The sequence below is a fragment of the Mustelus asterias genome, chromosome 3 (assembly GCF_964213995.1).
Source record: "Mustelus asterias chromosome 3, sMusAst1.hap1.1, whole genome shotgun sequence".
In the NCBI taxonomy this organism is placed as follows: Eukaryota; Metazoa; Chordata; class Chondrichthyes; order Carcharhiniformes; family Triakidae; genus Mustelus; species Mustelus asterias.
This window is the reverse complement of record NC_135803.1, coordinates 27632244-27658525: the sequence shown is the minus strand read 5'-3', so window position 1 is coordinate 27658525 and position 26282 is coordinate 27632244. Positions and strand designations below refer to the sequence as shown.

The 26282-nt window shown below is 42.2% G+C and overlaps 1 protein-coding gene across 2 annotated transcripts in view; it reads left to right on the top strand.

Moving 5' to 3' along the window:
- ece2a (endothelin converting enzyme 2a) overlaps window positions 1-26282 on the top strand; it is a 268538-nt gene that overhangs the window by 89343 nt on the left and 152913 nt on the right. For both annotated transcript variants that reach the window (XM_078202008.1, XM_078202016.1), the window contains one exon: window positions 12330-12613. In XM_078202008.1, coding sequence (XP_078058134.1) covers window positions 12330-12613 — 284 coding nt within the window. The remainder of the gene's footprint in view (window positions 1-12329; window positions 12614-26282) is intronic.

The window sequence follows — 26282 nt, the reverse complement described above, 5'->3', positions numbered from 1 at the left end:
AAAGGAAACTTAAGAGGATGGAAAATTTTACCTGTGAGGAAAGATTGGATAGCGACAGGAGTGGGCCATTCACCCTATCGAGCCTGCTCTGCCAATCAACTAGATCATGTCTGATCATCTACCTCAATGCCTCTTTCCCACACTACCTCCATGGCCTGAATTTTTCAGATGTCCTGTTTCCCTCGTCTGAAGAGTCAGCAGCGTGCCGGGGCAGTGGGGGGTGTGGTGGGGGGTGGGAGGTGGTGAGGAGACAGATCCCTGCCGACTCTGACTGCCCCACAGCCAATTTAGGAACCAATGCAGACAGACCTCCGCTCCCAACTTCGGAGGAAGTCCTGCTTCAGAGAGCTGCCAGTCAAGCAGATTGGCCAGCAGCTCTCCAGTCCCCGCAGTGACCATGAGAAGATGTTAGAGATTAAACCAGGGAACTGGTGGCCCAAGTAAGTTCAAAGTGTTCCTGGGCAAGGCCAATTAATTCTGCAAAGTTCATTCTCATCGATGAATTCTCCTGTCCTCACCTGTAATGAGCTGACATTTGTCCCAGCTAAACTCTTCCATTACACATCCCTAAAGAATCTTTTATGTTCACCTCTATGTCCCTCGCTAGTTTACATTCATATTCTTCTTTCCCTTTCTTGGTCTTCCTTTGATGGGTTCTAATTTGGTTTCACTCCTCACGCATACCACTTTTTCTGGCATTCTTATAAGTCACTTCCTTGGATTTAATACAATCTTTAACTTCTTTCATTACCTATGGTTGATTTACCTTTCCGTTTTGGGTGTTTATGCCTTGGAGGAAAGTGTATCTGCCATAGACCGTGTAGCATTTCTGTAAATACTAGCCATTGCCCGTCTGCCATCAAATCTTTTGGTGTATTTTCCCATTCCACCATAGCCAACTTCCCCCTCATATAAATTTCCTTTCTTCAGATTTAAGACCCAAGTTTCAGGATGAACGATATCACGTTCAAACTTCATGCAAAATTCTATCATACTGTGATCACTATTTCCCAAAGGCTCCTTTACACAACACCAAATCCAAAATAGCCCCATCTCTCGTTGGCTCCTCAACATACTGTTCCAGAAACATTGTCTCATGCACACTCCAGGAATTCCTCCTCCATTGCATTGGTGCTGATGGGTTAATCCAATCTATGTGTACATTGAGGCCACCCATTAATATGTTACATGCATCTCTAATTTCCTGATTTATACCATGCCCAGCATTAGCGATACTGTTTGGTGGCCTGTAAACCACTCCCACCAATGTTTTCTGCCCCTTTCTGTTTCTTAAATCCACCCAAACTGATTCTACATCTTGATCCTTCGATTTAAGATCCTCTGTCACTGATTTACTGATCTTGCCCCTTATTAACAGCGCTACCCCACCTCCTTTTCCTTTTTGCCTTTCCCTCGTAAATGCTGAATATCCTCAGATATTCAGTTTCAGATCTTGATCAGCCTGTAGCCACATCTCTGTGATGGCCATTATACCCATCTTCCCATCTACCTCAATTTGCGCATTCAAATCATCAACTTCTTGCGAATGCTATGTGCATTCAGATAGAGTGCCTTAAACTCTGCTTTATCAACATTATTCTCTATTCTGACCCTATTTGATGCCTTCCCATGCTTAACCTGTCTTCTATTTTTACTTTTCTACTTGTACCAGCTTTACACTTCCCTTAATTCTCAGGTTAAACCCTCTCTGGGCTGGGGTTGTCTCCTTTGGAACAGAGGAGGCTGAGGGGAGATTTAAACACACACCACCCACACACACACCACCCACACCACACACACACCACCCACACCACCCATAAAATATAATTAAAAGTTCGGGCAACAGAATGCCTTCGGGTCACTGTTGCTGGTGAGATAATCTGTTTTCCTCTTGAGTGTTCCTTGATAGAATGTTCCATCACAGCTATTGTGTCTTCAAATCTACTTGGGAAAATTGAGTTGCTGACTGGTAAGTGTTGCTTCACTTGTGAAATGTCTTTCTTGCTGTACAGATGCACAAAATATCAGTTCTGTGGGCAGTAAAATACACACATAACCATAAAATAATTACATCTTATTATCACATACTGCCCACTGTTTCCTTCTGTTCAACTTTCTCAAGGACTTAAAGGAGAATCTTTGCATATTTAAAAATAAACCTCATTATGCCTATTTGATTCAGAAAATTTGTTCATAATGTAAGTTTGATGCTTATGTTTCAGTTTGTTAAAGAAAAACTTTTGTTGGAATACTTAATTAGTATGCTACTTGGTGCCTGCCTATTCCCTAACAGTTTACTTTGCTACATCGCAGGGGCTACATTAAGGTTGCTACATGCTACGTTTTTGAGTGCAGTGCAATTGCAGCTCCTTCACTCAATCTCATCAATACATTTGTTCAGTGCTGCGGTTCTAATAGAACTATAAGTGTAGGATAGAAAACATGGACATGTTGAAAGCTAGCCTGGATGTTCAGTAGTCAAAGAGGTTAAATTCTTCGGTATTTCTTCGGTATATCTTCGGTATTTAGGGATTCTTCCTGCTGCTGCATTAAACTCACTGCTTGAGTTTGATCCCACGCCCTTGCTTCTGGTGCCATCACTACTTGCAGTTTCCCACCCTAACTGGTGGACCTCAATGCTTTGCTCGCTTTGTAACTCCTGGGTCCCCTTCTCAGCACTCTCTATCACTATCGTCATTTCCATCGCTTTCTTGAAAGTCAATTCAGACTCATCCAACTGTTTCCTTTGTACAGCTGCATTATTGACACCGCATACCAAACGACCTCTCAACATGTAGTTTAAAGTGGGTCCAAAGTCTCAATGCTCTATGAAGGCTGCAATGATCTCCCTGGGGCCATACCCATCAAATTAAACTGATTTTTGCAATCTTACCAAGGCTTTAGGGTGGCAATGCCCCTTTGCAAGCTCATGAGCTCTGCAAATGTCTTTGTGTCGGGGCACCAGGGAATGTTAAATTTCAGACCAAGTTTTCTGTCTGGGTCCCACATGCGGTAAGTAAAATGACTGTCTTTCTATCCTCTCCTACTTCATTAGCCCTGAAATAATGCTCCAGCTGTTCCAAATACTGTACCCAGTTCTCAGTGGTTACATCAAAGGCTTCTGGCTTGCAAGGAGAGGCGTGCCTGGTACCTCTTTCTTTTTTCCCACACTTGGATGGATCTGGTGCACTCTGCAGTTTTACGATGACGTTCTTGATGAATTCTTTGCTGCAGAGTTCCTCTGATTTACCTCGTCGCCAATGTAGTAATTGCAAGGATTGACGGCCACCAATTGGGACAAGGAGCTATAACGGTTTATTTACAAGCAGATAATTATATACAGAGTACTTCAGCAATGTTAACACTTGCAGCCCTAGGATCAGTTCCAGCTGCATAAACTCATATCCTGCACCAAGATTCCTGTGCTCATTTCCCATTGGAAAATCGGGTCACATGACCCTCCCGAATTCCATCCCTTAAAGGGGCCAGCTACTAGATGACATTAAATCTGTCACTTACTTAGCTGAAAAAGTTTTAAGTTATTCACTTCACGTCATTCATAGAATCCATAGAATCCTACAGTGCAGCAGAGGCCATCGATCTGCACCGACCACAATCCCACCCAGGCCCAATCCCCATAACTCCATACATTTAACCTAGCTAGTCCCCCTGACATTAAGGTGCAATTTAGCATGGCCAATCAATCTAACCAGCACATCTTTGGACTGTGGGGGGAAACCGGAGCACCTGGAGGAAAACCACGCAGACACCAGGAGAACATGCAGACTCCGCACAGTCAGTGACCCAAGCCAGAAATCGAACCCGGGTCCCTGGCGCTGTGAAGCAGCAGTGCTAACCACCATGCCACCGTGCGCCCCAAAATACTACATGTATCTCATAGCAGCATTTTTTAGGCAGTTTCGTTAACATGCTTACATACAATTAATGAAGGGGTCCTTTCCTGTGATAAAATTGAACACCAAAATAATCTATTTATTCAAAAGTTTTGAGTGCATCCAGATCTACAAAAATTAACAAATCACTTATTTTCTTTTTATGATCTTGTTATGGGCGGCACGGTGGCACAGTGGTTAGCACTGCTGCCTCACAGCGCCAGGGACCCAGGTTCAATTCCGGACTCAGGTGACTGTGTGGAGTTTGCACATTCTCCTGTGTTGGCGTGGGTTTCCTCCGGATGCTCCGGTTTCCTCCCACAGTCCAAAGATGTGCGGGTTAGGTTGCCATGCTAAATTCCTTGTTAGTGTTCCAAGATATATGGATTAGAGGGTTTAGCAGGGCAAACACGTGGGGTTATGGGGTAAGCTTGGGTAACAGTCAATGCGCTGAATGGCTTCCTTCTGGACTGTTACGATTCTATATGTGTTCTATATTCTATATATATCTCAAGAGGACAAAGACAAAGCATACTTTGTTTGAAGTCAGAAATGGTTTTGATGACTTTGACTAATGTAATGGTTCAGGTTAGAAACTCCAAAGTGTTTTATGAAGCCTGCCTGAATCATAAGTTTTGCATCTCGAATTTGGCTAGGATAAGCTTGGGATGTTTCACTTCAGGGATAATTCAAGTGACCCACTAGGGAGCTTTTATCAAACAAAGTTTATTTAAGAATATAGTTAACATGTATAGTAAGAAAATTAGCAAGTACTTTTATCAATTACAAACAAGAAACAAACAATCATGATAATATATAACCATTAACAAAGATATCTACAATGTTCCAATCTAATCGATCCCATAGATAAAAGACGCTTTTCACAGGTCTAACACAGCATAGACTAATGCTCACGTGATACTGGAAATTGAGTCCTTTGGTTGGTTGGAGTCTGCAGTTCTCTGGATTCGCTCCAAACAGGTTGAAGACAAGACAGCTTCCCAAAACACCAGAGAGACCCTGGTCTAGCCCCAACAACAGCAGATTTTCACCCTTCAGAAAAGCAACAGAATTTCTAAAACAACAGGAAGAGAGGGAAAACACTTCATTTTAGTTTGCTGTCCCTTCTAAAACTCAAAACTCAAACCTGCAGCTCCAAACTGAAAATGAAAAAAATTGTCCAAAAACACATGACCGTCCTCACAATGCAGGATCATAAAACTAATCCCAGAATAAACACAAACAACCCAATTTAAGCCACTTAAGTAGCAATAAAAGGACATTTCCAGCCAAGCTGGCAACACTGACATCACTGAAGCTGTGAGCTGAGAAACACTGACTGCAGAGATCATGATTTTTTAAAAATCTCTTAAAGGTATACTAACGTCACACTAGGGTGGTGTTGGTACTGGAAACTGAATAGAAGAGATTAGAAAAGGAAGTGACACAGGGATGGATATGAAGCTGTGTAATGATGAAATTTTACAGAAACTTAAAGTAGTGATTGTGATGAGAAGCTCTATTGTGGGAGGGGGCGGAATCAAGAAATTAGCGCTTGCAAGTGACTCAGGAGATTATCTTGATGAAGGCTTTGAAGAAATTGAAGACGCAACAGTGCCATTAGGTTGTATCACAGATTTGGTCCTGGTGGAGCAAAAATGGGATCTCAGGCAGGAGACAGAGAGAAGAGGTCTGAAGCTGTTGACTGAATAGTCTCAGTCAGCAAGATGGAAAATCTGTGAGCCCCTTTGCTTTGATATTGGAGATAAGAATATGTGAAGCAGAGGAAAGGTTGGGAGCAAGTAGTTTATAATCAAGAATTAGAGTTTGTTCATTCAGGATAACCTTGGAGTAGTAGAGGGATTTGTCAAGTAGAGGGAGGTGTAATAACTGCCTCAGATAATCTTGCCAAACTTTCATAGAATAGAATCATAGAATCCTTACAGTGCAGAAGGAGACCATTCGGCCCATCGAATCTGCACCGAGCACAATCTCACCCAGGCCCTATTACTGTAACCCCACATATTTACCCTAATCCCCCTGACATTATGGTCGATTTAACATGGCCAATCAACCTAACCCACACATCTTTGTGGTCAGTGACTAAACTATTATTATACCATGTGTAATCAAGCCTGCAGCACTCATATTCAAAGGTATAAATCTGGAATTGTGCCACAACAACAAGGGCAGAGTAGACTAAAGATCAATCATGACATCCAGGCAGAAAACTCACAACTGAGAAATGCAAATCCGAATGGAAAGCATGCTGTTTCCACTGCCTAGCATGCATGCCGTTCTACCTTGTAGTATCACCAGGTTATCATCTAATTTTGAGGTATTCCTGGCACTACTTTTGGCATGCTCTCCTACACAGTTCATCGAACCAGGGCCTGTCCCCTGGTTTGATCATAATGACAGTGTGAAGCATATTCTGGAACATGAGGTTACAGATTGTGGTTGAGTACAATTCTGCTGCTGTTGAGGGCCCCAGTCTCTCATGGACCTGAACCTTTGAGTTTCCAGATCTGTTTTGAATCTAAATCATTTATCACACTGATAGTGCCAGACAACATGATGGAGGGTGTCATCAGTGTGCGGACAGGACTTGGTCTCCACAATGATTATGCGTTGGCCATTCCTACCAGTACTGTCATGGACTCCCCTACCCAGAGTGCATTCTCTGTCTTGTTCCCTTCAGTCTTTACAAAGAACAATACAGCACAGGAACAGGCCCTTCGGCCCTCCAAGCCCGCGCCGCTCCCTGGTCCAAAACTAGACCATTCTTTTGTATCCCTCCATTCCCACTCTGTTCATGTGGCTATCTAGATAAGTCTTAAACGTTCCCAGTGTGTCCGCCTCCACCACCTTGCCCGGGGGGGCAGCGTATTCCAGGCCCCCACCACCCTCTGTGTAAAATACGTCCTTCTGATATCCGTGTTAAACCTCCCCCCCCTCACCTTGAATCTATGACCCCTCGTGAACGTCACCACTGACCTGGGAAAAAGCTTCCCACCGTTCACCCTATCTATGCCTTTCATAATTTTATACACCTCTATTAGGTCACCCCTCATCCTCCGTCTTTCCAGTGAGAACAACCCCAGTTTACCCAATCTCTCCTCATAACTAAGCCCTTCCATACCAGGCAACATCCTGGTAAACCTCCCCTGCACTCTCTCTAAAGCCTCCACGTCCTTCTAGTAGTGTGGCGACCAGAACTGGGCGCAGTATTCCAAATGCGGCCGAACCAATGTTCTGTACAACTGCAACATCAGACCCCAACTTTTATACTCTATGCCCCGTCTGATAAAGGCAAGCATGCCATATGCCTTATTCACTACCTTCTCCACCTGTGACGTCACCTTCAAGGATCTGTGAACTTGCACACCCAGGTCCCTCTGCATATCTACACCCTTTATGGTTCTGCCATTTATCGTATAGCTCCCCCCTACGTTAGTTCTACCAAAATGCATCACTTCGCATTTATCTGGATTGAACTCCATCTGCCATTTCTTTGCCCAAATTTCCAGCCTATCTATATCCTTTTGTAGCCTCTGACAATGTTCCTCACTATCTGCAAGTCCAGCCATTTTCGTGTCGTCCGCAAACTTACTGATCACCCCAGTTACACCTTCTTCCAGATCATTTATATAAATCACAAACAGCAGAGGTCCCAATACAGAGTCCTGCGGAACGCCACTAGTCACAGGCATCCGGCCGGAAAAAGACTCTTCCACTACCACCCTCTGTCTTCTATGACCAAGCCAGTTCTCCACCCATCTAGCCACCTCCCCCTTTATCCCATGAGATCCAACCTTTTGCACCAACCTACTATGAGGGACTTTGTCAAACGCTTTACTAAAGTCCATATAGACAACATCCACGGCCCTTCCCTCGTCAACCATTCTTGTCACTTCTTCAAAAAACTCCACCAGGTTAGTGAGGCATGACCTCCCTCTCACAAAACCATGCTGACTATCATTAATGAGTTTATTCCTTTCTAAATGCGCATACATCCTATCTCTAAGAATCCTCTCCAACAACTTCCCGACCACGAACGTCAAGCTCACCGGCCTATAATTTCCAGGGTTATCCTTCCTACCCTTCTTAAATAACGGGACCACATTAGCTATCCTCCAATCCTCTGGGACCTCACCTGTGTCCAGTGACGAGACAAAGATTTGCGTCAGAGGCCGAGCGATTTCATCTCTTGTCTCCCTGAGCAGCCTGGGATAGATTCCATCAGGCCCTGGGGATTTGTCAGTCTTTATATTCCTTAAAAAACCTAACACTTCCTCCCTTGTAATGGAGATTTTCTGTAACGGGTCAGCACTCCCCTCCGAGACACTCCCAGTCAACACATCCCTCTCCTTTGTGAATACCGACGTAAAGTATTCATTTAGGATCTCCTCTACTTCTTTGGGCTCTAAGCATAATTCCCCACTTTTGTCCCTGAGAGGTCCAATTTCTTCCCTGACAACCCTTTTGTTCCTAACGTATGAATAAAATGCCTTGGGATTCTCCTTAATCCTGTCTGCCAAGGACATTTCATGACCCCTTTTGGCCCTTCTAATTCCTCGTTTGAGTTCTTTCCTACTTTCTTTGTATTCCTCCAGAGCTCCCTCCGTTTTTAGCTGCCTCGACCTAACGTACGCCACTCTTTTCTTTTTGACCAATCCCTCAATTTCCCTGGTTATCCACGGTTCTCGAATCCTACCCTTCCTATCCTTTTTAACAGGCACATGCCTATCCTGCAGCCCTAACAACTGTTCCTTAAAAGACTCCCACATGCCAGATGTGGATTTACCCTCAAACAGCCTCTCCAATCAACAGCTGCCAATTTCTGCCTAATCCCACTAAAGTTAGCCTTCCCCCAATCCAACACCTTACCCTTCCAAATGGTGTTCAAAATGGAGGAGCACTGATTCACCAGTTGAGGAGGGTTGTTAGAGTAATCAGCTGCTGGTGTCCTTGTCCAATTTGTTCCTGTTCCAATAAATTCATAGAATCCCTTCAGTGCAGAAGGAGGCCATTTGACCCATTGAGCCTGCACTGACAACAATCCCACGTAGGCCCTATCCCCATATTTACCCATCTAGTCTCCCTGACACTAAGGAGCAATTTATAATGGCCAATCAACCTAGTCCGCACATCTTTAGAGTGTGGGAGGAAACGGGAGCACCGTTAGGAAACCCATGCAGACATGGGGAGAATATGCAAACTCCACACAGGAAGTGACCCGAGTCCGGAATTGAACCCGGATCCCTGGCGCTGTGAGGCAACAATGCTAACCGCTGTGCCACTGTGCTGCCCAAATAATAAGGAAAGGTAAAGTACCTTAAAGAAAAAAACTCGCCCTTGGAAATAGAAACAGGAGAAGGCCATTTATCCCTTTGCGCCTGTTCTGCCATTCAGTGAGATTGTGGCTGATCTGTGACTGATCAATGGAAAGGTTGGTTAACAAACCTGCTGAAATGAGCCATTCATTTCACAGAGAAGCTTGCTGTGATTTGTTCTGATATGTGTCTGATTGACAGCTTTTTGCACTGAGCAGACAATTATTTAAATGACATTTGGTTCCTGTTGCCGTTTTGGCGGAATTTAACTGGCTGCCCTTTTCAAAGCAGCAAGTCTATCTTGGACTTTTGAAAAGGAGGCTATCTGTCACTTTTGAAGACAATTTGGCTGAAACTCCTGAAGATTGCCAAGTAACCAGATATTTCTTTGTAGTTGTTGAGCAACGAAAAGAATAACTATCTGTAAAACTTAATTAAAATATAGCTCGGCTTAGGAGTTGTGAATTATTCATTGTTTTCCATTGCAAGAGGTGTCAGCTAAGCTTTTATGTGGTGAATTTATGTGGTGGTTCAGCCAAGAACAAGGTCTAAAGCAGGTTTACTTTGATGAGGAGGTGGATCCCCTGGAGATACATGGTAAAATCATAGTTGAATTAATCTATTAAAGATGGGGAGAGAAACAGAGCTAACATTTCAAGTCTCATATGACCCTTCTCTGGAATTTTGAGTTAGAATTCAACTCGAAACATTAACTCTGCTTCGCTCCATAGATAATGCCAGAGCGCTGAGTATTTTCAGCGCTTCCTTTTTACTTCAGATTTCCAGCATCTGCAATATTTTGCTTTCAATCCATTAGAGTTTTCTATTGAGCGTTGCTGGAATAAGACATTTTATCAAAAACTTTTTGCCCAGCACTCATCAGGACAATCACAAGACTACAAATGTTAGGGGAAACAACAAGTTTCTAATGTATGAGAAGAGTATGTTGATTGGTTGGCAAATGGATTCTGATTGGTAGAGGCCATGGAGAATGCACCAGTTAATGGTGACTAATAGTTAACTTCAAGCATTGTTTGAACATTTAAGCCAGGCAGCCTAACTGATTGGTCAAGGCATTGCCCTGAGGAATGAACTAGCGAATAGTCATCAGTTATGCTGTTTAACTGAAACAGACGCAATGTGTGTACAGTGTTCTTTCTGTCTGCAAAGAACTGGGCGTTATGTATTAATATATGTAGCTTCCAGTACATGCAAAAGCGCCACAATGTGAGCCCTGCTGAGAATCTTAAATTGGTTGTCAGTGTGGTTTTTAGCACACTGAGGATTATTTAGCAAATATTGCCCAATCATGGAATCAGATCTAATATTGGATACTGAGTTTTGAGTTTGCAAGCATGGGGCGGTTGGGTACAGTCTGCATCTTGCCTGTGGTGAGCATGGAAGGGACGTGCTGTTTGATACGATCTTGCCAGTCTTTGGGGGACACAGCCTACATACCTAGCACCACACTGATACTAACATTCATATACCATATTACTCATTTGTGTGATAAATAGAATGTCTGTTTAGCTTGACAGCAGCATCTTGTTAGTGAATGCCACTCATGTTGCCACTGCAATGTAGCAGCGTAAAACAGCTCGCTTCACCTGTTGCTCAAATATTTGAGATATCTTGCCCTTCCAGCGTAACCAGAGGTAGACTGGGCACTTTTCAGGCCCGAAAGTGACAGCCTTAGTTAAGCCTGTTCATGAGATTGCACAATATACAGTGCAAAATGATCTGATCAGGGTGGCCGTTATCCTGTCGAAAGGATGTCCTTAATGTGTCCTATTTCAGCATCAAGCTTTCATGGTGAACAAATGGCTTGAGCCCTATTTACAAGAATTCCAACATGTGTATTGACCAGTAAAGGTAGGCTTGCTGTGGTAGTGACAGGTTTCTCAACTAGTACATCAAGGAAAGGGAGTTCATTTGACTGCTCAATTTCAAAGGTACATTTTAGCACAGGATGGAGCCCATTAAGACATACAAGGAAATTATTAGATGCTACTATGGATTTAAATATAGCAAACACGTTGGAAATATTCATGGAGCTGAAGGTTAAGTATCATTCCATGAAAAACATGTTCCTCAGGGAACCCAACAAAGCTGTTTGCAAGATCTGGGCCTAGAGGAGACCCCATGGTAACACTATCCCTTTGGGCATAGACGGTATCATTATAGCTGAACTCAACTGCACAAGTTGCTGAGTTCATCAGCTCAATTAACACTGATTCACACAATGGCAGCAAGTCTAGATTGCCATGATATAAAGGTGCAGTGCAAATATCTATGGCTTACTTCCTTAAGTGGAACATTGGTGAATAGGCTAGCAATGTCAAATGACAGCAAATATCCAAACCTGTGACCTCTGACACCTGGTAGAGCAAGGGCAGCAGACACATGGGAATACCAAGCAACTGCAAATTTACTTTCAAGTCATACACCATTCTGACTTGGAAATCTACTGCCGTTCTTGCCCAGTCACTGGGTCAAAATTCTCAGGCTTCCTTCCTATGGATGGCATGGTGGCACAGTGGTTAGCGCTGCTGCCTCACAGCGTCAGGGTTTGATTCCTGGCTTGGGTCACTGTCTGTGCGGAGTCTGCACGTTCTCCCTGTGTCTACGTGGGTTTCCTCCCACAGTCCAAAAAAGGTGCTGGATAGGTGCACTGGCCATGCTAAATTCTCCCTTGGCGTACCCAAACAGGTGACTAGGGGATTTTCACAGTAACTTCTTTGCAGTGTTAATGTAAGCCTACTTGTGACACTAATAAATAAACTAAAAGTAACAGCACTGTGGGTACACCTACATCACATGGACAACAGAGCTGCCAGAAATTGCACACCACCATCTTCTGAAAAATAATTAGGAATGGGCAACAAATGCTGGCTTTGCCAGCAATGTTCACAGCCCATGAGCGAATAAAAAAAATTAAAGCAGGCAGGATTTCATTTTAAAATTATTTCACTGTAATATATAGACTTTATACACCATAGGTTATTACAATTTCTGATTTACTCACATATTTAATTATAACTGACAGTTGACATAACTCTAATGAATATCCTAAAAGTGCTTCTTTCTCTCTTGTTTCTAGGATGTGGGAATAGCACAATGAGTTACGATATGTTTATGAACGGTTACAGATCGATCACAAACATCGATTTCTCAGCAATCTGCATTGAAAAAATGGCTTCCAAATATGCTTCCTGCTTGGGTATGCAGTGGAAGGTTATGGATGCCAAGGCACTCAAGTTTGAAAATGAAAGTTTTGATGTTGTACTGGAGAAAAGTACCCTTGATGCAATGATGGTGGACGAAAAGGATCCTTGGAACGTATCACTGGAAACCAAAGAAATCATGGATCAAATTTTGAAGGAGGTAAGAATGAAGTAAAATGTTGAGTCCTTCTCAACTGGTAGTCATCTTTCCTTGGGGGCTTTACAAATTGGACAGAGAGCATTCCTCAGGTATGGAGCTTGTGCATTAATATGAAGATTGGTTCTTGTTAAAGCTCCGATATGCCTGAAGAAGTATCATATAATTCTAATTTAAAATAAACAAATTGTAGTTACAGTTTTATTTTAGTTACTACAATACCTTTGGGTAGAATTTCTAAAGGTGTTCTCCTGGTAGAAGATTGAGAGAAACATTGTAAAAACCTTTCATGCCTTTTCTCTGAGCATTTCACTGATCCTTTTCCAATGTTACTGCAGGAGTTCAGGCAAAGCCCTCCTGGAATTCTGTTTCATTGTGCTTAAGGTATAGATATTTTTGAACATCAATCAATCAAAACGTCAGCGCCAAACTTTTTGTCTGTTGTCATTTATAAACTAATGTGTTGTAAGCCCACATTCCACTCATGCCACAATGATGATTTGATTTAGATTTATTATTGTCACATGTTTTATTATAGAGTGAAAAGTTTTGTTACTTGCACGCTCTCCAGACAAAGCAGACCATACATAGAGAAGGAAAGGAGAGTGTTCAGAATGTAGTGTTACAGTCATAGCTAGGGTGTAGAGAAAGATCAACTTCATATAAGGTAGGTCCATTCAAAAGCTACAAGAAGCTACTTAAGAGGGAAATCAGGAGGGCTAAAAGAAGACATGAGGTTGCTTTGGCAGACAGAGTGAAGGAAAATCCAAAGAGCTTCTATAGGTATGTTAGGAGCAAAAGGATAGTGAGGGATAAAATTGGTCCTCTTGAAGACCAGAGTGGTAGACTGTGTAGGGAACCAAAAGAGATGGGGGAGATACTAAATGGTTTTTTGCATCCATATTTACTGAGGAAACGGGCATGGAGTCTACGGAAATAGGGCAAATAGGTAGGGAGGTCATGGAACCGTTACAGATTAAAGGGGAGGAGGTGCTTGCTGTCTTGAGGCAAATCAGAGTGGATAAATCCCCAGGACCGGCAGGGTATTCCCACGGACCTTGAGGGAAGCTAGTGATGAACTTGCAGGGGCCCTGGCAGACATATTTAAAATGTCAGTATTCATGGGGAGGTGCCGGATGATTGGAGGGTGGCTCATGTTGTTTCGTTGTTTAAAAAAGGTTCCAAAAGAAATCTGGGAAATTATAGGCCAGTAAGTTTGACATCAGTGGTGGGCAAGTTATTGGAAGGTGTGATAAGGGATAGGATCTACAAATATTTGGATAGACAGGGACTTATTAGGGAGAGTCAACATGGCTTTGTGCGTGGTAGGTCATGTTTGACCAATTTATTAGAGTTTTTTGAGGAGGTTACCGGGAAAGTGGATGAAGGGAAGGCGGTGGATGTTGTCTACCTGGATTTCAGCAAGGCCTTTGATAAGGTCCCTCCTGGGAGGTTAGTTAGGAAGGTTCAGTTGCTAGGTATACATGGGGAGATAGTAAATTGGATTAGACACTGGCTCAATGGAAGAACACGGTAAGAGTTTTAACAACACCAGGTTGAAGTCCAACAGGTTTATTTGGTAGCAAATACCATTAGCTTTCGGAGCGCTGTTCCTTCGTCAGATGGAGTGGAAATCTGCTCTTAAACAGGGCACAGAGACACAAAATCAAGTTACGGAATACTGATTAGAATGCGACTCTCTACAGCCAACCAGGTCTTAAAGATACAGACAATGTGAGTGGAGGGAGCATTAAGCACAGGTTAAAGAGATGTGTATTGTCTCCAGACAGGACTGTTGATTATGCTGGCTGCTTTTCTGAGTAGTGGGAAGTGTAGACAGAGTCAATGGATGGGAGGCTGGTTTGCATGATAGACTGGGTTTCATTCACAACCCTTTGTCGTTTCTTGTGATCTTCGGCAAAGCAGGAGCCATACCAAGCTGTGATACAATCAGAAAGAATGCTTTCTATGGTGCATCTGTAAAGGTTAGTGAGAATCATAACAGACAATCCTAATTTCCTTTGCCTCTTGAGAAAGTAGAGGCATTGGTGGGCTTTCTTAAGTTGAACACTCAAAAACACTGTCAATGAGAATTTTGTTCTTTGGAATTTCCCTCCCAAAATATTTTACTTGTTTGCTGTTTTGCTGCTGTTTCCAATTTTTCATTTTTTGTGTAAGAGAAAAGGTGTTGCTATATTCTAAAACACAACTAATATGCATATAATACCCCATCTCTGAAGCAGTGGGTGAAAATTAAATGCTTGAGGACTTTTTTACTCAGTTGCTTTTTATATAATTTTAAAGATGTTTTGTGCAGTCTTCCTGTGCAACTCCTTCAATGTCTGAATGCGCAATGCTTCCAGATTCAGTGTTGATGAAACTGCTTCTGAGTCTCTTGCTTCTCAGTGGCATAATGACAAAATTGGAGGTTTTAGTTCCTCTTTCACAAACCTTCATCAATACTCTCTACTCTGCAACCTGGGCTTCTGAACCCATTCTATCCAACTTTCAGCACCATCCATGGAAACATCTCCCTCGTTGGAATGCTCTTCAGACTCAGGGTCAGCTGATAGAAATAAAGTCTGCCTCAGAGTACCTTTTCAATTAGTTGGTTTAAAGGGTTAATCGAAGGCACCCATAGCCTGAATAAGGCAATTCCAGAAATCCCTAGAGCTTTGGTTCTGAGTTTCACTGCGATTTATACTTTGATCTTTTGTGGAATTCATTTTAATCTTGATCTATTGGGTGTAAGTAAAGTTGGAAATTAAAAAATCCTAAACTACCGGGCAGTTGTAATGACTTTAATCAGGCAATTGAGGTGGGCTTATTAGAATATGAACTCCCTGATTAAGGGCCAAATTGATGGGCCAATCAGGGAGCCTCTTAACCAGGAGTACTTAACCAGCAGTGTCAGTTTCTCTGGGACTCCTAATGTAGACTGCTAACTAAAAGCACTCTGTATGCTGTTGTCAAACTTGTAAATAAAGGGATTTTGGTGAAGGGACTTCTGCCTCCGAGGACTTATTACAGCAGTAGAAATGTAAATTAGATTCTAATGAAAGATGATTCACAGTATATACTCTTCAAGAGTGTCCTGATTGGAAAGGATTTGATGGTTATGCAAAAGTTAAGCACAGATGAATCCGTTACTTCTTAGAGCACTGTGATTTTGATTGTGCTGAAACCACAGGAATATTATCAATGAACTAGGCCTGGCTAAGATACGTGGCCAGAGATAATTCCATTGTGTTTTAATTCATGTGAACTGTCAGTCATGCTATTCATACCCTCAAGATATAATATTTTTAACATCACATCACCATCTGCTAAAATTGGGGGCTATGTGGACCAAATTACCTTGTATTTTCATTCTGCATTTTGTTTCATTGTTAGAAGGTTTACTGATTGTAGGCAGCTAGAAACGGAAGTTTTCCACCTCTGGTTGTAGGATTCATTGGTTGCAAGTTGCTTTACTTGCCAGAAAATCAGAGTGTTAGGTCTGTTATTAAAACATGTTATTTTTAAAATATTTAATTAAACCCATTGCTCTTGCCTACTGAAACTTGCCCGCTTCCACCTCACACCCCCCAAAACACACCACCAATCTTTGCCCTTACTCCCTCCATGCCAACTCACTTAGTATTCTTGGACAGTTCTTTGACATTTCCTGGATAGCTTTGACAGATTTGACAGCTGGACAGCCAGACGCTTTCTGGAGAGCTGGACACCACTTTTACAGTTTGACAGTTCTAATACATTTGTGCGTAAAAGTGCATAATCACGTTCACTTTTAACAATCCCAAAGTTGCCCTGAACCCTCACCAAAGGGGTACCTTATCTCTCCAAAGGGGTAGCCTAGATATCCATAAAAGTCCATCCAGTTCAAATCCTTTTACCTGTTCTAATCTGCACATTCTGGATTCCACACTCTTGTTCTTCCACAATCCCACTTCAATGGCAGCTGGTGATTTAAATGGCCAGCTGTATTCGCGAATTGCGCACGTGCAAACGCTGGTCCAATTCTAGTCCTTCCTTGCAAAGATGGAAAATGATAGGATCGGGGGGAAATTTTAGCCACTTATGGGATTTTCTTTATTGTGGTGAAAATCCAGGACAATATGTATCAGGAAAAGCAATGATCCCAGTTCTAATCCCTGGGTAAACCTGTTTCCTGTCACTCAGTCAACTTCGCACCCAAGCTGCTACTGTCCCTTTTATTCCATGCATCTGAATTTTGCTGGCAGTCCTATTATGCGCCACTTTATCAGATGTCATTTGGCAGTTTGTATAAACCGCATCAACTACATTACCTTCATTAATCCTCTGTTGCCTCATCAAAAATCTCAGTTAACTTGTTTGAATACGATTTGCCTTTTACAAATCAAAACTGATTTTCCTTATATAATAAGTCTTCGGAAGCAGAAGTCCCTTCACCAAAATCCCTTTATTTATGGTTCTAACAGCAGTACATAGAGTGTTATCAGTCAGCAGCCTACCTTCAGGAGTGTCAGAGGAACTGACACTCCCGGTTAAATACAAGGAAAAGACTTTCTGATTGACTCATCTTTGACTCATCTTTACATTTACACAAGTTACTCATCAATTGACTCCTTAATCAGGGAGTTCATATTCCAATAGGCCAACCTCAATGGCCTGATTGAAGTCATTACAACTTAATTAATTGACACTTGGTATTTTTGCCCTGGATGATCATTCCTAAAAGCTTTCTTATTATCGAGGTTAAACTGACCGCTGCTCCATAAGTCATATAGTCAGGAAAGTTCCATATTTGATCCAGAGCCTATTACCTGATTCCAGCTGCAGACAGTGATAAGCTGCTATAATTGGACTGAGCATTCCCAGACTAAAACAGAAATCAAATCATCAGGCAAGGTTTCAGTCTTGCTTGCCATCCACTAAACTCTGCTGGAAAATGGATTTATTGAGAAGGCATGATCAAAATGAGATAACCAAAACCGGAAAATCCTGCCCGAAGTCAGCGGACCTTTGCATGGTCTGCTCCCCGCCCACTGCAATTCCCATGGTGGGTGGAATGGGAACCCCCCTCCCCCTCCCCACACTTCAGTGAGCCTTAGTGGTTCAGTTGGTAGAGTTCTTGCTTCTCAGCTGGAAGGCCCTGGGTTCAAATCCCACGATGTGGAGATGCCGGCGTTGGACTGGGGTAAACACAGTAAGAAGTTTAGCAACACCAGGTTAAAGTCCAACAGGTTTATTTAGTAGCAAAAGCCACACAAGCTTTCGGAGCCTTAAGCCCCTTCTTCATGTGAGTGGGAATTCTGTTCACAAACAGGGCATATAAAGACACAAACTCAATTTACATGAATAATGGTTGGAATGCGAATACTTACAGCTAATCAAGTCTTTAAGATACAAACAATGTGAGTGGAGAGAGCATCAAGACAGGCTAAAGAGATGTGTATTGTCTCCAGACAGGACGGCCAGTGAGACTCTGCAGGTCCAGGCAAGCTGTGGGGATTACAAATAGTGTGACATGAACCCAATATCCCGGTTGAGGCCATCCTCATGTGCACGGAACTTGGCTATCAGTTTCTGCTCAGCGACTCTGCGCCGTCGTGTGTCGTGAAGGCCGCCTTGGAGAATGCCCGGTCACGGGCATTCGGCCTCTGATATTTGGGTAAGCGTTCTCCAAGGCGGTCTTCATGACACACGACGGCGCAGAGTCGCTGAGCAGAAACTGATAGCCAAGTTCCACACACATGAGGACGGCCTCAACCGGGATATTGGGTTCATGTCACACTATCTATAATCCCCACAGCTTGCCTGGACCTGCAGAGTCTCACTGGCTGTCCTGTCTGGACACAATGCACATCTCTTTAGCCTGTCTTGATGCTCTCTCCACTCACATTGTTTGTATCTTAAAGACTTGATTAGCTGTAAGTATTCGCATTCCAACCATTATTCATGTAAATTGAGTTTGTGTCTTTATATGCCCAATTCCCACTCACCTGAAGAAGGGGCTTAAGGCTCCAAAAGCTTGTGTGGCTTTTGCTACCAAATAAACCTGTTGGACTTTAACCTGGTGTTGTTAAACTTCTTACTTCAAATCCCACACCCGAACTTGTTGGTCATGGACGGAGCATTTAGGTGGCTCAAATCAGGCAGTTAATCAGCCTGCAAAACTTCTAACATTCCACACCATTCTCCGAGGAAGAAAAGAACGTTAAGATACAGCCAACAACAGCGCAGCTTGCATGGTGTCTTGCATGGCCAAATAGCTTGGCACTACTCACTGTCCAGGCTTGCAGATGAAAAGTGGTCATCAGGCTGAAGTATCAAAATACAAAAGCTTGGCGACAGTAATCACCTTCTGGAGAGAGGAGAAAAACATTCGATCATAAAAAAACTGTTCCCTGGATAAAAGCAAATTACTGCGGATACTGGAATCTGAAACCAAAAGAAAAACTGCTGTAAAATCTCAGCAGGTCTGGCAGCATCTGTAAGGAGAGAAAAGTGCTGATGTTTTGAGTCCAGATGACCCTTTGTCAAAGATTCTCCAAGAAATGTTCCCTCCCTGCGTCTCACTTAGAATGTGTTCATGCAGTAACATGCCGAGTAAAAAAAAATCTTCAATTTCGAGAACTGTCATGCCTCACCTTAATGAGCCCAGACATTTAGGAAGGCAAAGCTTTGGTGTTTAAGAATGGATCTGTAATTGTTTTTTTCTGTCTTGTTTTTATCAGTGCGAATGCGCTGTGTCAAATCATTTTGATTGTCATGTGGCTTGATGCATTGATTCTCGGTTCTCATCTAAGCCAAGTCTCGCTCCCTTTATATTCTGAATAATATCTGACAATCTCAAACAGTATCTGTCAGGGTCTCCCAGTGGCACTCACAGATAAAAGCATCCATACAACGTACTTTAAGGGATGATGTCAGCAAGCCCCTGCAGGGAGTGAGCATTTCATCTGCTATTCGCTTTGTTGGGGATGTGATAATTAGGCAGCATGTTATCTGTCAGCACAGACACATTAATATTCTGCACACATCCCCACTCTCTGCATGAGATTTCACCTCAAGAATCCCATTTATTTTCTAAACTCTGTGAATCGAGTCTTTCCCGGGAAGAACAGGAGACATTTTTAAATCTTTACTTTCTCTTAGTTCCCAGTAAATATATGTAACAATATCTGAAACTGCTTCTAACAGTACATTGAAAAAGAGGGAAGATGTGCTTAATTGTTGCAGCAGAATGTATTCACAGTTTAGGTAAAACGAAAATGGTAAATAGTATTAGGTCCCTGTGATTTCTCCCTGGGATTCAAATCCAGCGTCAACAGATCAATTAAAGATAGTGAGAGACTTGGTGATGCAGTGTGTTGGAAAAGGTTTTTCATCCGTGGGATCTGGGCTTTAAACCAGCACAGGCAGAGAAGATCAATGAATCAGGGAGGGCATTTAAAAAGAAATGAATGTAGCCCAGACTCACTTGTTGATAACCTAACTTGCATGTGCAGTACTTTAGAATTATTTGGAATGGTTGGCATGTTAATGTTAATTTGAAACTACTCTTTGGAAAGAAATCCTTTGGGCCTATCTTTTCATCATGGCCCTGTCTTTTTTAACTCACAAATTGGCAATCAACTATGGTAAAGCAAGGTAATTTGAAGAAAAGTAACACTCCCAAAGCAAATAACATTATAAATAGATAGATGCAGACAAAAAACATATTTTCGATCTGAGAATGTTTGTCTGTCACGAACAATGTCAGTGAATGTCTGAAGTATCAATACTTATTCAAAGAAGATCCATTTCTCAAGGCAACAATTTGAGCAGTGCTCCTCCTTTAAAGTCTTAAGTAGGTCTCTTTTAAACTAGTCATTGTTCAGAAAATTTCAATTTATCTGATTCAGAATCTCTTCAATTACAAAGCAGGTTTTTGTCAGTGTAAAATCCACCCAAACTTCAATATAAAATTGATTGCAAGGCATTTATTTCAATTTCTCTTTCTGACTTAAAGAAAATCCTGGTGCTTTACTGTTTTGAATTACTATTGTATGTTTACTCCACGCATTCCTAAACCCAATCATCAAATCTAAAGGAGTAAATATAATCACAAATAGCAGTTGGAGGAGGAGTGTTTAATCTCTTATAGAATCCCGACAGTGCAGAAGGAGGCCATTTGGCCCATCATGCCTGCACTGACAACAATCCCACCAGGTCCTATCCCCGCAACCCCAAGTATTTACCCTGCTAGCTCCCTGACCCAAAGGAGCAATTTATCATGGCCAATCAACTTAACCCGCACATCTTTGGAGTGTGGGAGGAAACCGGAACTCCTGGAGGAAACCCACGCAGACATGGGGAGAATGTGCAAACTCCACACATGATGTGGAGATGCCGGCGTTGGACTGGGGTAAACACAGTAAGGAGTCTAAAAACACCAGGTTAAAGTCCAACAGTTTTATTTGGTAGCAAACGCCACTAGCTTTCGGTGCGCTGCTCCTTCGTCAGGTGAGTGGGAGATCTCCCACTCACCTGACGAAGGAGCAGCGCTCCAAAAGCTAGTGGCGTTTGCTACCAAATAAACCTGTTGGACTTTAATCTGGCGTTGTTAGACTCCTTACTGTGTAAACTCCACACAGACAGTCCCCTAAGACAGGAATTGAATCCAAGTCCTTGGCGCTGTGAGGCAGCAGTGCTAACCACTGTGCCATCGTGCCATCCTATGGTGAAGGAAATGTATGTTCACCTGCTTCATCTTGGTTATATGGAAACTTGTTGAGCTACATTAACTGAATATGTTAAGTTATGTTTTTATTATGTAGGATTGGGACATTTTTGCCAATATTTGATGACTGAATTCCACAAATTTAAGGGTTCATTTTCTGCAAAATCCATAAATCAGTGGTTTTGAATATAAATATACGTCCTCACATGGCTCATTGTCGAGTGAGTGAGCAGTGGTAGATTACCTACCAGGAATAGCAGCCAGGACTAGAAGAAGCAAGATAAGATTTTACAAAGTTTTGATTTGTTTCCCTGTGCGCCAAGAGGAGCAGGAGTCCTTCCAGGCACACGGAAATCTGAACCACCCCTCGCCCAGGATTCTTCCTTTCTTCCTCCACTGTGATTGCTTTCCCAAAATACGTTACTTACTTATTCTGATGGCGATACTGCTGCATTCTGCCATTTATTTTCAATGGATGACCAACACAGCTTTCCTGTGCTATTTGTTAGCCTTGCCATACTCTCATTCACAGATGTCATTGGGTAGATCTCCCTTTCTATTGCTTTGTTTAACTGTGTGAAGTCGACACCGATTCGTATTGAGCCAATTGGTTTGCCAGGGGACAAGAAGACAACAAGCTACAATATAAGGGCGAGGAATCACTAGGGGCAACAAACATGAGCCAAACAAAAAGTGGCAGAGCAAGAAGAAAGGGGCACATGTCCTCTCTCCCTCCGACATCAAAAGCCAACTTATAGGTTTGGTCATAGCTGAGATGACTCCCCGATGCAGCATTGACTCCATTTCTTGTTCCATCGTCTGTAAAAGTGGATGTGGAACTTTGCTTGGAGTAAACAAATAGACTGGTTTTGTATCTGATCTCAATGTAATGTTATGTGAATAAGCTGTTCTCAGCTCCCAAACCTCGAAATAATTTGGAAATTCTGTCCTAAAATCTTTCAATTTTTTCCCAATATATCCACTTTACAGATACGTGTGCATTCTTTTCTGTTTAGCAGTGAACACTCATGGTTTTGATTCACAAGAAATATTTCTGTGATTTCTCTTCCTTTGTACTGAATTTTAGCTGTCAACTGTCCTTTTACCTTCAATTGAATATCTCCTGAACTGTGGAGTTATATGGCCAATAACTGGGAGACGTTTTGCTTTAGCCACTGTTCTCTGTCTGAAGGAATTGAAACTCCTGTTCCAGTGTCTAATCTGAATTTTGACTTTTATCCAATGACTATAATGTTTGTGCTCTAATAGTTCCCATTAGGTCCTGTAATTTCTCCCAAAAATAGCACTTTATGGTCTTCTTCATCTTCACTTTCTTGAATGCTACATGTGTTTGTAGGTTTTTCCTTTAATTTCTATGTAAGGAATTTTTTTTTGTGTGGCTTTTATCTTACAGGAAAGGTACTCCACATTTCTGGGGGTACATTCTTCACGCCAGTGCTATCTTTTCCCACTACACCAAGAACACTGAGTAATGGCAGCTACTGCACCCTCTTTGCTCTTTCCCTATTTTTGAGTAGGTGCACTACTACCTCTGTGTACTATAAACTGCACTGTGACAGCCACTTTTCTCCATGAGAACTCTTTATCACCTTAAATAAATATGCAATTTTTAATTCTCTTTTTGCCTGCCTTGTTGACAGCACAGTGTTTATCATAGAATCATAGAATCCCTACAGTACAGAAGGAGGCCATTCGACCCATCAAGTCTGTACTGACCACAATCCCAGTCAGGCCCTACATCTGTAACCCTCATTTACCCTGCTAATCCCCCTGGCACTAGGGTCAATTTAGCATGGCCAATCAACCTAACCCGCACATCTTTGCATTGTGGGAGGAAACCGGAGCACCCGGAGGAAACCCACACAGACATGGGGAGAATGTGCAAACTCCACACAGACAGTCACCCAAAGCTGGAATTGAACCTGGGTCCCTGGCGCTGTGAGTGCTAACCACTGTGCCACCATGCCGCTAGCATTAAACCTCCCAGTGATTTGTGAAAATCTGATAAAGTCTCTTCTAAGGCTCCTGCAGCAATGTGATCCTGAATTAATTTGTCTTTCAGGGCATCATATTCACAATTTTCAACTAGTCGATATAAATCGTTAATGAAGGAATCTACGCTCTCTCTGCTTTTGGGTGCATCTATTGAACTTTGCCCTTTCTATGACGGTGTTCCTTCTGAGCCTGAGACATGCATCAAAGGCCTTTATTACTTTATTGTATGTCGCTGTCTGTTCGCTAATGCCCTGTCTGATCAGTGGGTCACCTGCACTGTTGCCTATGGCATAGAGAAATGTACTGACCTGTTCCTTGCTCGTCATCGTCGCTCTTCCTGATGTGGTTCTGTACGTGGTAAACCTACGATGTCAGTTCTGTCACTTCTTGGCTTCGTTTGGGCCTTCCACATGGTTGAAGCAGCCTGGTAAAGGTAAGAATTTTTTTTCTATGGCCTTTCTTCACTCTAGTGTTTCTTCGCTCTAGTTCTGTTCATGTTTTCAGTCACTGGGCGCTTTACTTGATGATTTTCCTGTTGTCTTTTCCGCTGACACTATTGTTATGACATGCCTGATGGGAAATGCCAAACTGTCCCAAATCCCAGAAGGGAAAGTTATAACAACTACCAAAATGTTTATTTTGCAATTTGGAGAGTATGAGGAGAGGTTCTCAAATCTGGAAATGATATCCTGAACTACTTGTGATGATTTTATAGTAAATTAACTGTTTATTAAGAAATAAAAAAACAGAAAAAGTAGAATTACACTTGAACACAATAATGGCTTCATAGAATCAGTAAGAAGTTTAACAACACCAGGTTAAAGTCCAACAGGTTTATTTGGTAGCAAAAGCCACACAAGCTTTCGGAGCTCTAAGCCCCTTCTTCAGGTGAGTGGGAATTCTGTTCACAAACAGAGCATATAAAGACACAAACTCAATTTACATGAATAATGGTTGGAATGCGAATACTTACAACTAATCAAGTCTTTAAGAAACAAAACAATGTGAGTGGAGAGAGCATCAAGACAGGCTAAAAAGATGTGTATTGTCTCCAGACAAGACAGCCAGTGAAACTCTGCAGGTCTAGGCAATCATACAGCGCAGATGAGGCCCTTCAGCCCATCGAGTCCGCACCGACGCATTGGAAACACCTGAACTTCCATCTAATCTCATTTGCCAGTGCTTGGCCCATAGCCCTGAATGTTATGATGTGTCAAGTGCTCATCCAGATACTTTTTCAAGGATGTGAGGCAACCCACCTCCACCACCCTCCCAGGCAGCGCATTCCAGACCATCACCACCTCTGGGTAAAAACGTTTTTCCTCAAATCCCCCCTAAACCTCCTGCCCCTCACCTTGAACTTATGTCCCCTCCTGACTGACCCTTCAACTAAGGGGAACAGCTGCCTCTTATTCACTCTGTCCATGTCCCTCATAATCTTCACAGTAAGAATACTTTAAACAGTTCTAAAAGATCTTAACTAACCTCAGAGCTAATCTTCCTCTTTTCTGTTCAGCAAATCATTATCAATGTTAAAATCTGTACAATTCCAGTAATTTTTACTACACAGTGACTTTGTTTTATCTTGGGGTTGACATCAGCTGGTTCTTCAGGTCTGCCTTTGTTAACACTGCTTTCTGGGAGTTCTGACCATTTATTCCTGCTATCTGCTGGGAGATTTAACCAGCTACCCCCTCACATAGGAAACTCCTTAAATACGTTCTTTCCCTTTGATCTCTTCATGATTTCCCAGACTCTTTAGAAATAGAATTTAGAGATAAATGTATTTCTTTACTTTAGCTCTCAGGAATTAAAAGAAAAGTAAACTCATCCTATGTTTACTTCCTTACATTTTGTTTTACAACCTGTAAATGTTCTCCTTTGAACAACTAATTTAGATCTACTCCTGGCTAGTAAATTGACTAACAAGGAACAGGTAAGTGCCTTACCTAAACATCTGTTTGAAGTACCTCTTGGCTCATTACTATATTAAATCCACTTCTTATTGTTAGTTTTAATTCACACCGTCAGCCTGTCTCTTACTCCAATTACCATATTCACAAACCCCCAACAACCTGCCTTCCATTGAATAAGAAACATGACAATGATGTTATCAACAGAAAAATATTACAATTTCTTTATTTTCTTGACACCATTTTATCACCATTGTAAGTCTTGGGTGAAGTTGTCTTTAGTCAGGATTGATAGAGGCTACTGGGTGGCAAGGCTGTTGGTGAACTCTATCTTTTATTGAATATTTTACTAACTGTGTGCAGTACATGGCTTAGCACAAAGCTCTACATTGAACTATTTCTTAGAATACACTGATGATGTGGGCTGTCTATTTACATATTTAACATTCACCCATTATACTACACACTACAGTGAGGGGCAAAGTATTTGATGAATATGCTTCTATAAAGATGTACTTACTGAAATCTGCCACTGCTACAGCCACAACTGCAACCTCAGAGAATGGATGGAACACATTGCCTGTGTAAAGGTTACCTTGGGCATGAACTTTCATGAGCCTGGCTTCTTCCAGGCTGATGTTCAAGAGATTTGCAATATTTCTCAGTTTGCTGTTGTCTTAGGGAAGTCCCTGATTATCTATTCATTTCACTCTTTGTTGCAGAGAGAAGCAGGTGCAGAGAGCACATGGTGTCCCTCGGATTGTAAGCTTCCTCTTAGTGCAGGGTACCACTGTCTGTATACGTATTGTTTTGCAAGTGCAAAATTTCAGTTCTGCCCCCACACTGCAATCAACATGGATTCTGCTCCTCGAATGTCCAGGTGGTGTGTGCGATAGGCAGTGAATCAGACAGGTTAATGCCTGCTATCCTGACAGCAGATATGATGTCTTCATTCTGTGACAGCCACATTTGAGCCACTATTGCAAACCACGTAACTGATGACTCCAGTGTGCAACTCATGTATATGTGTACA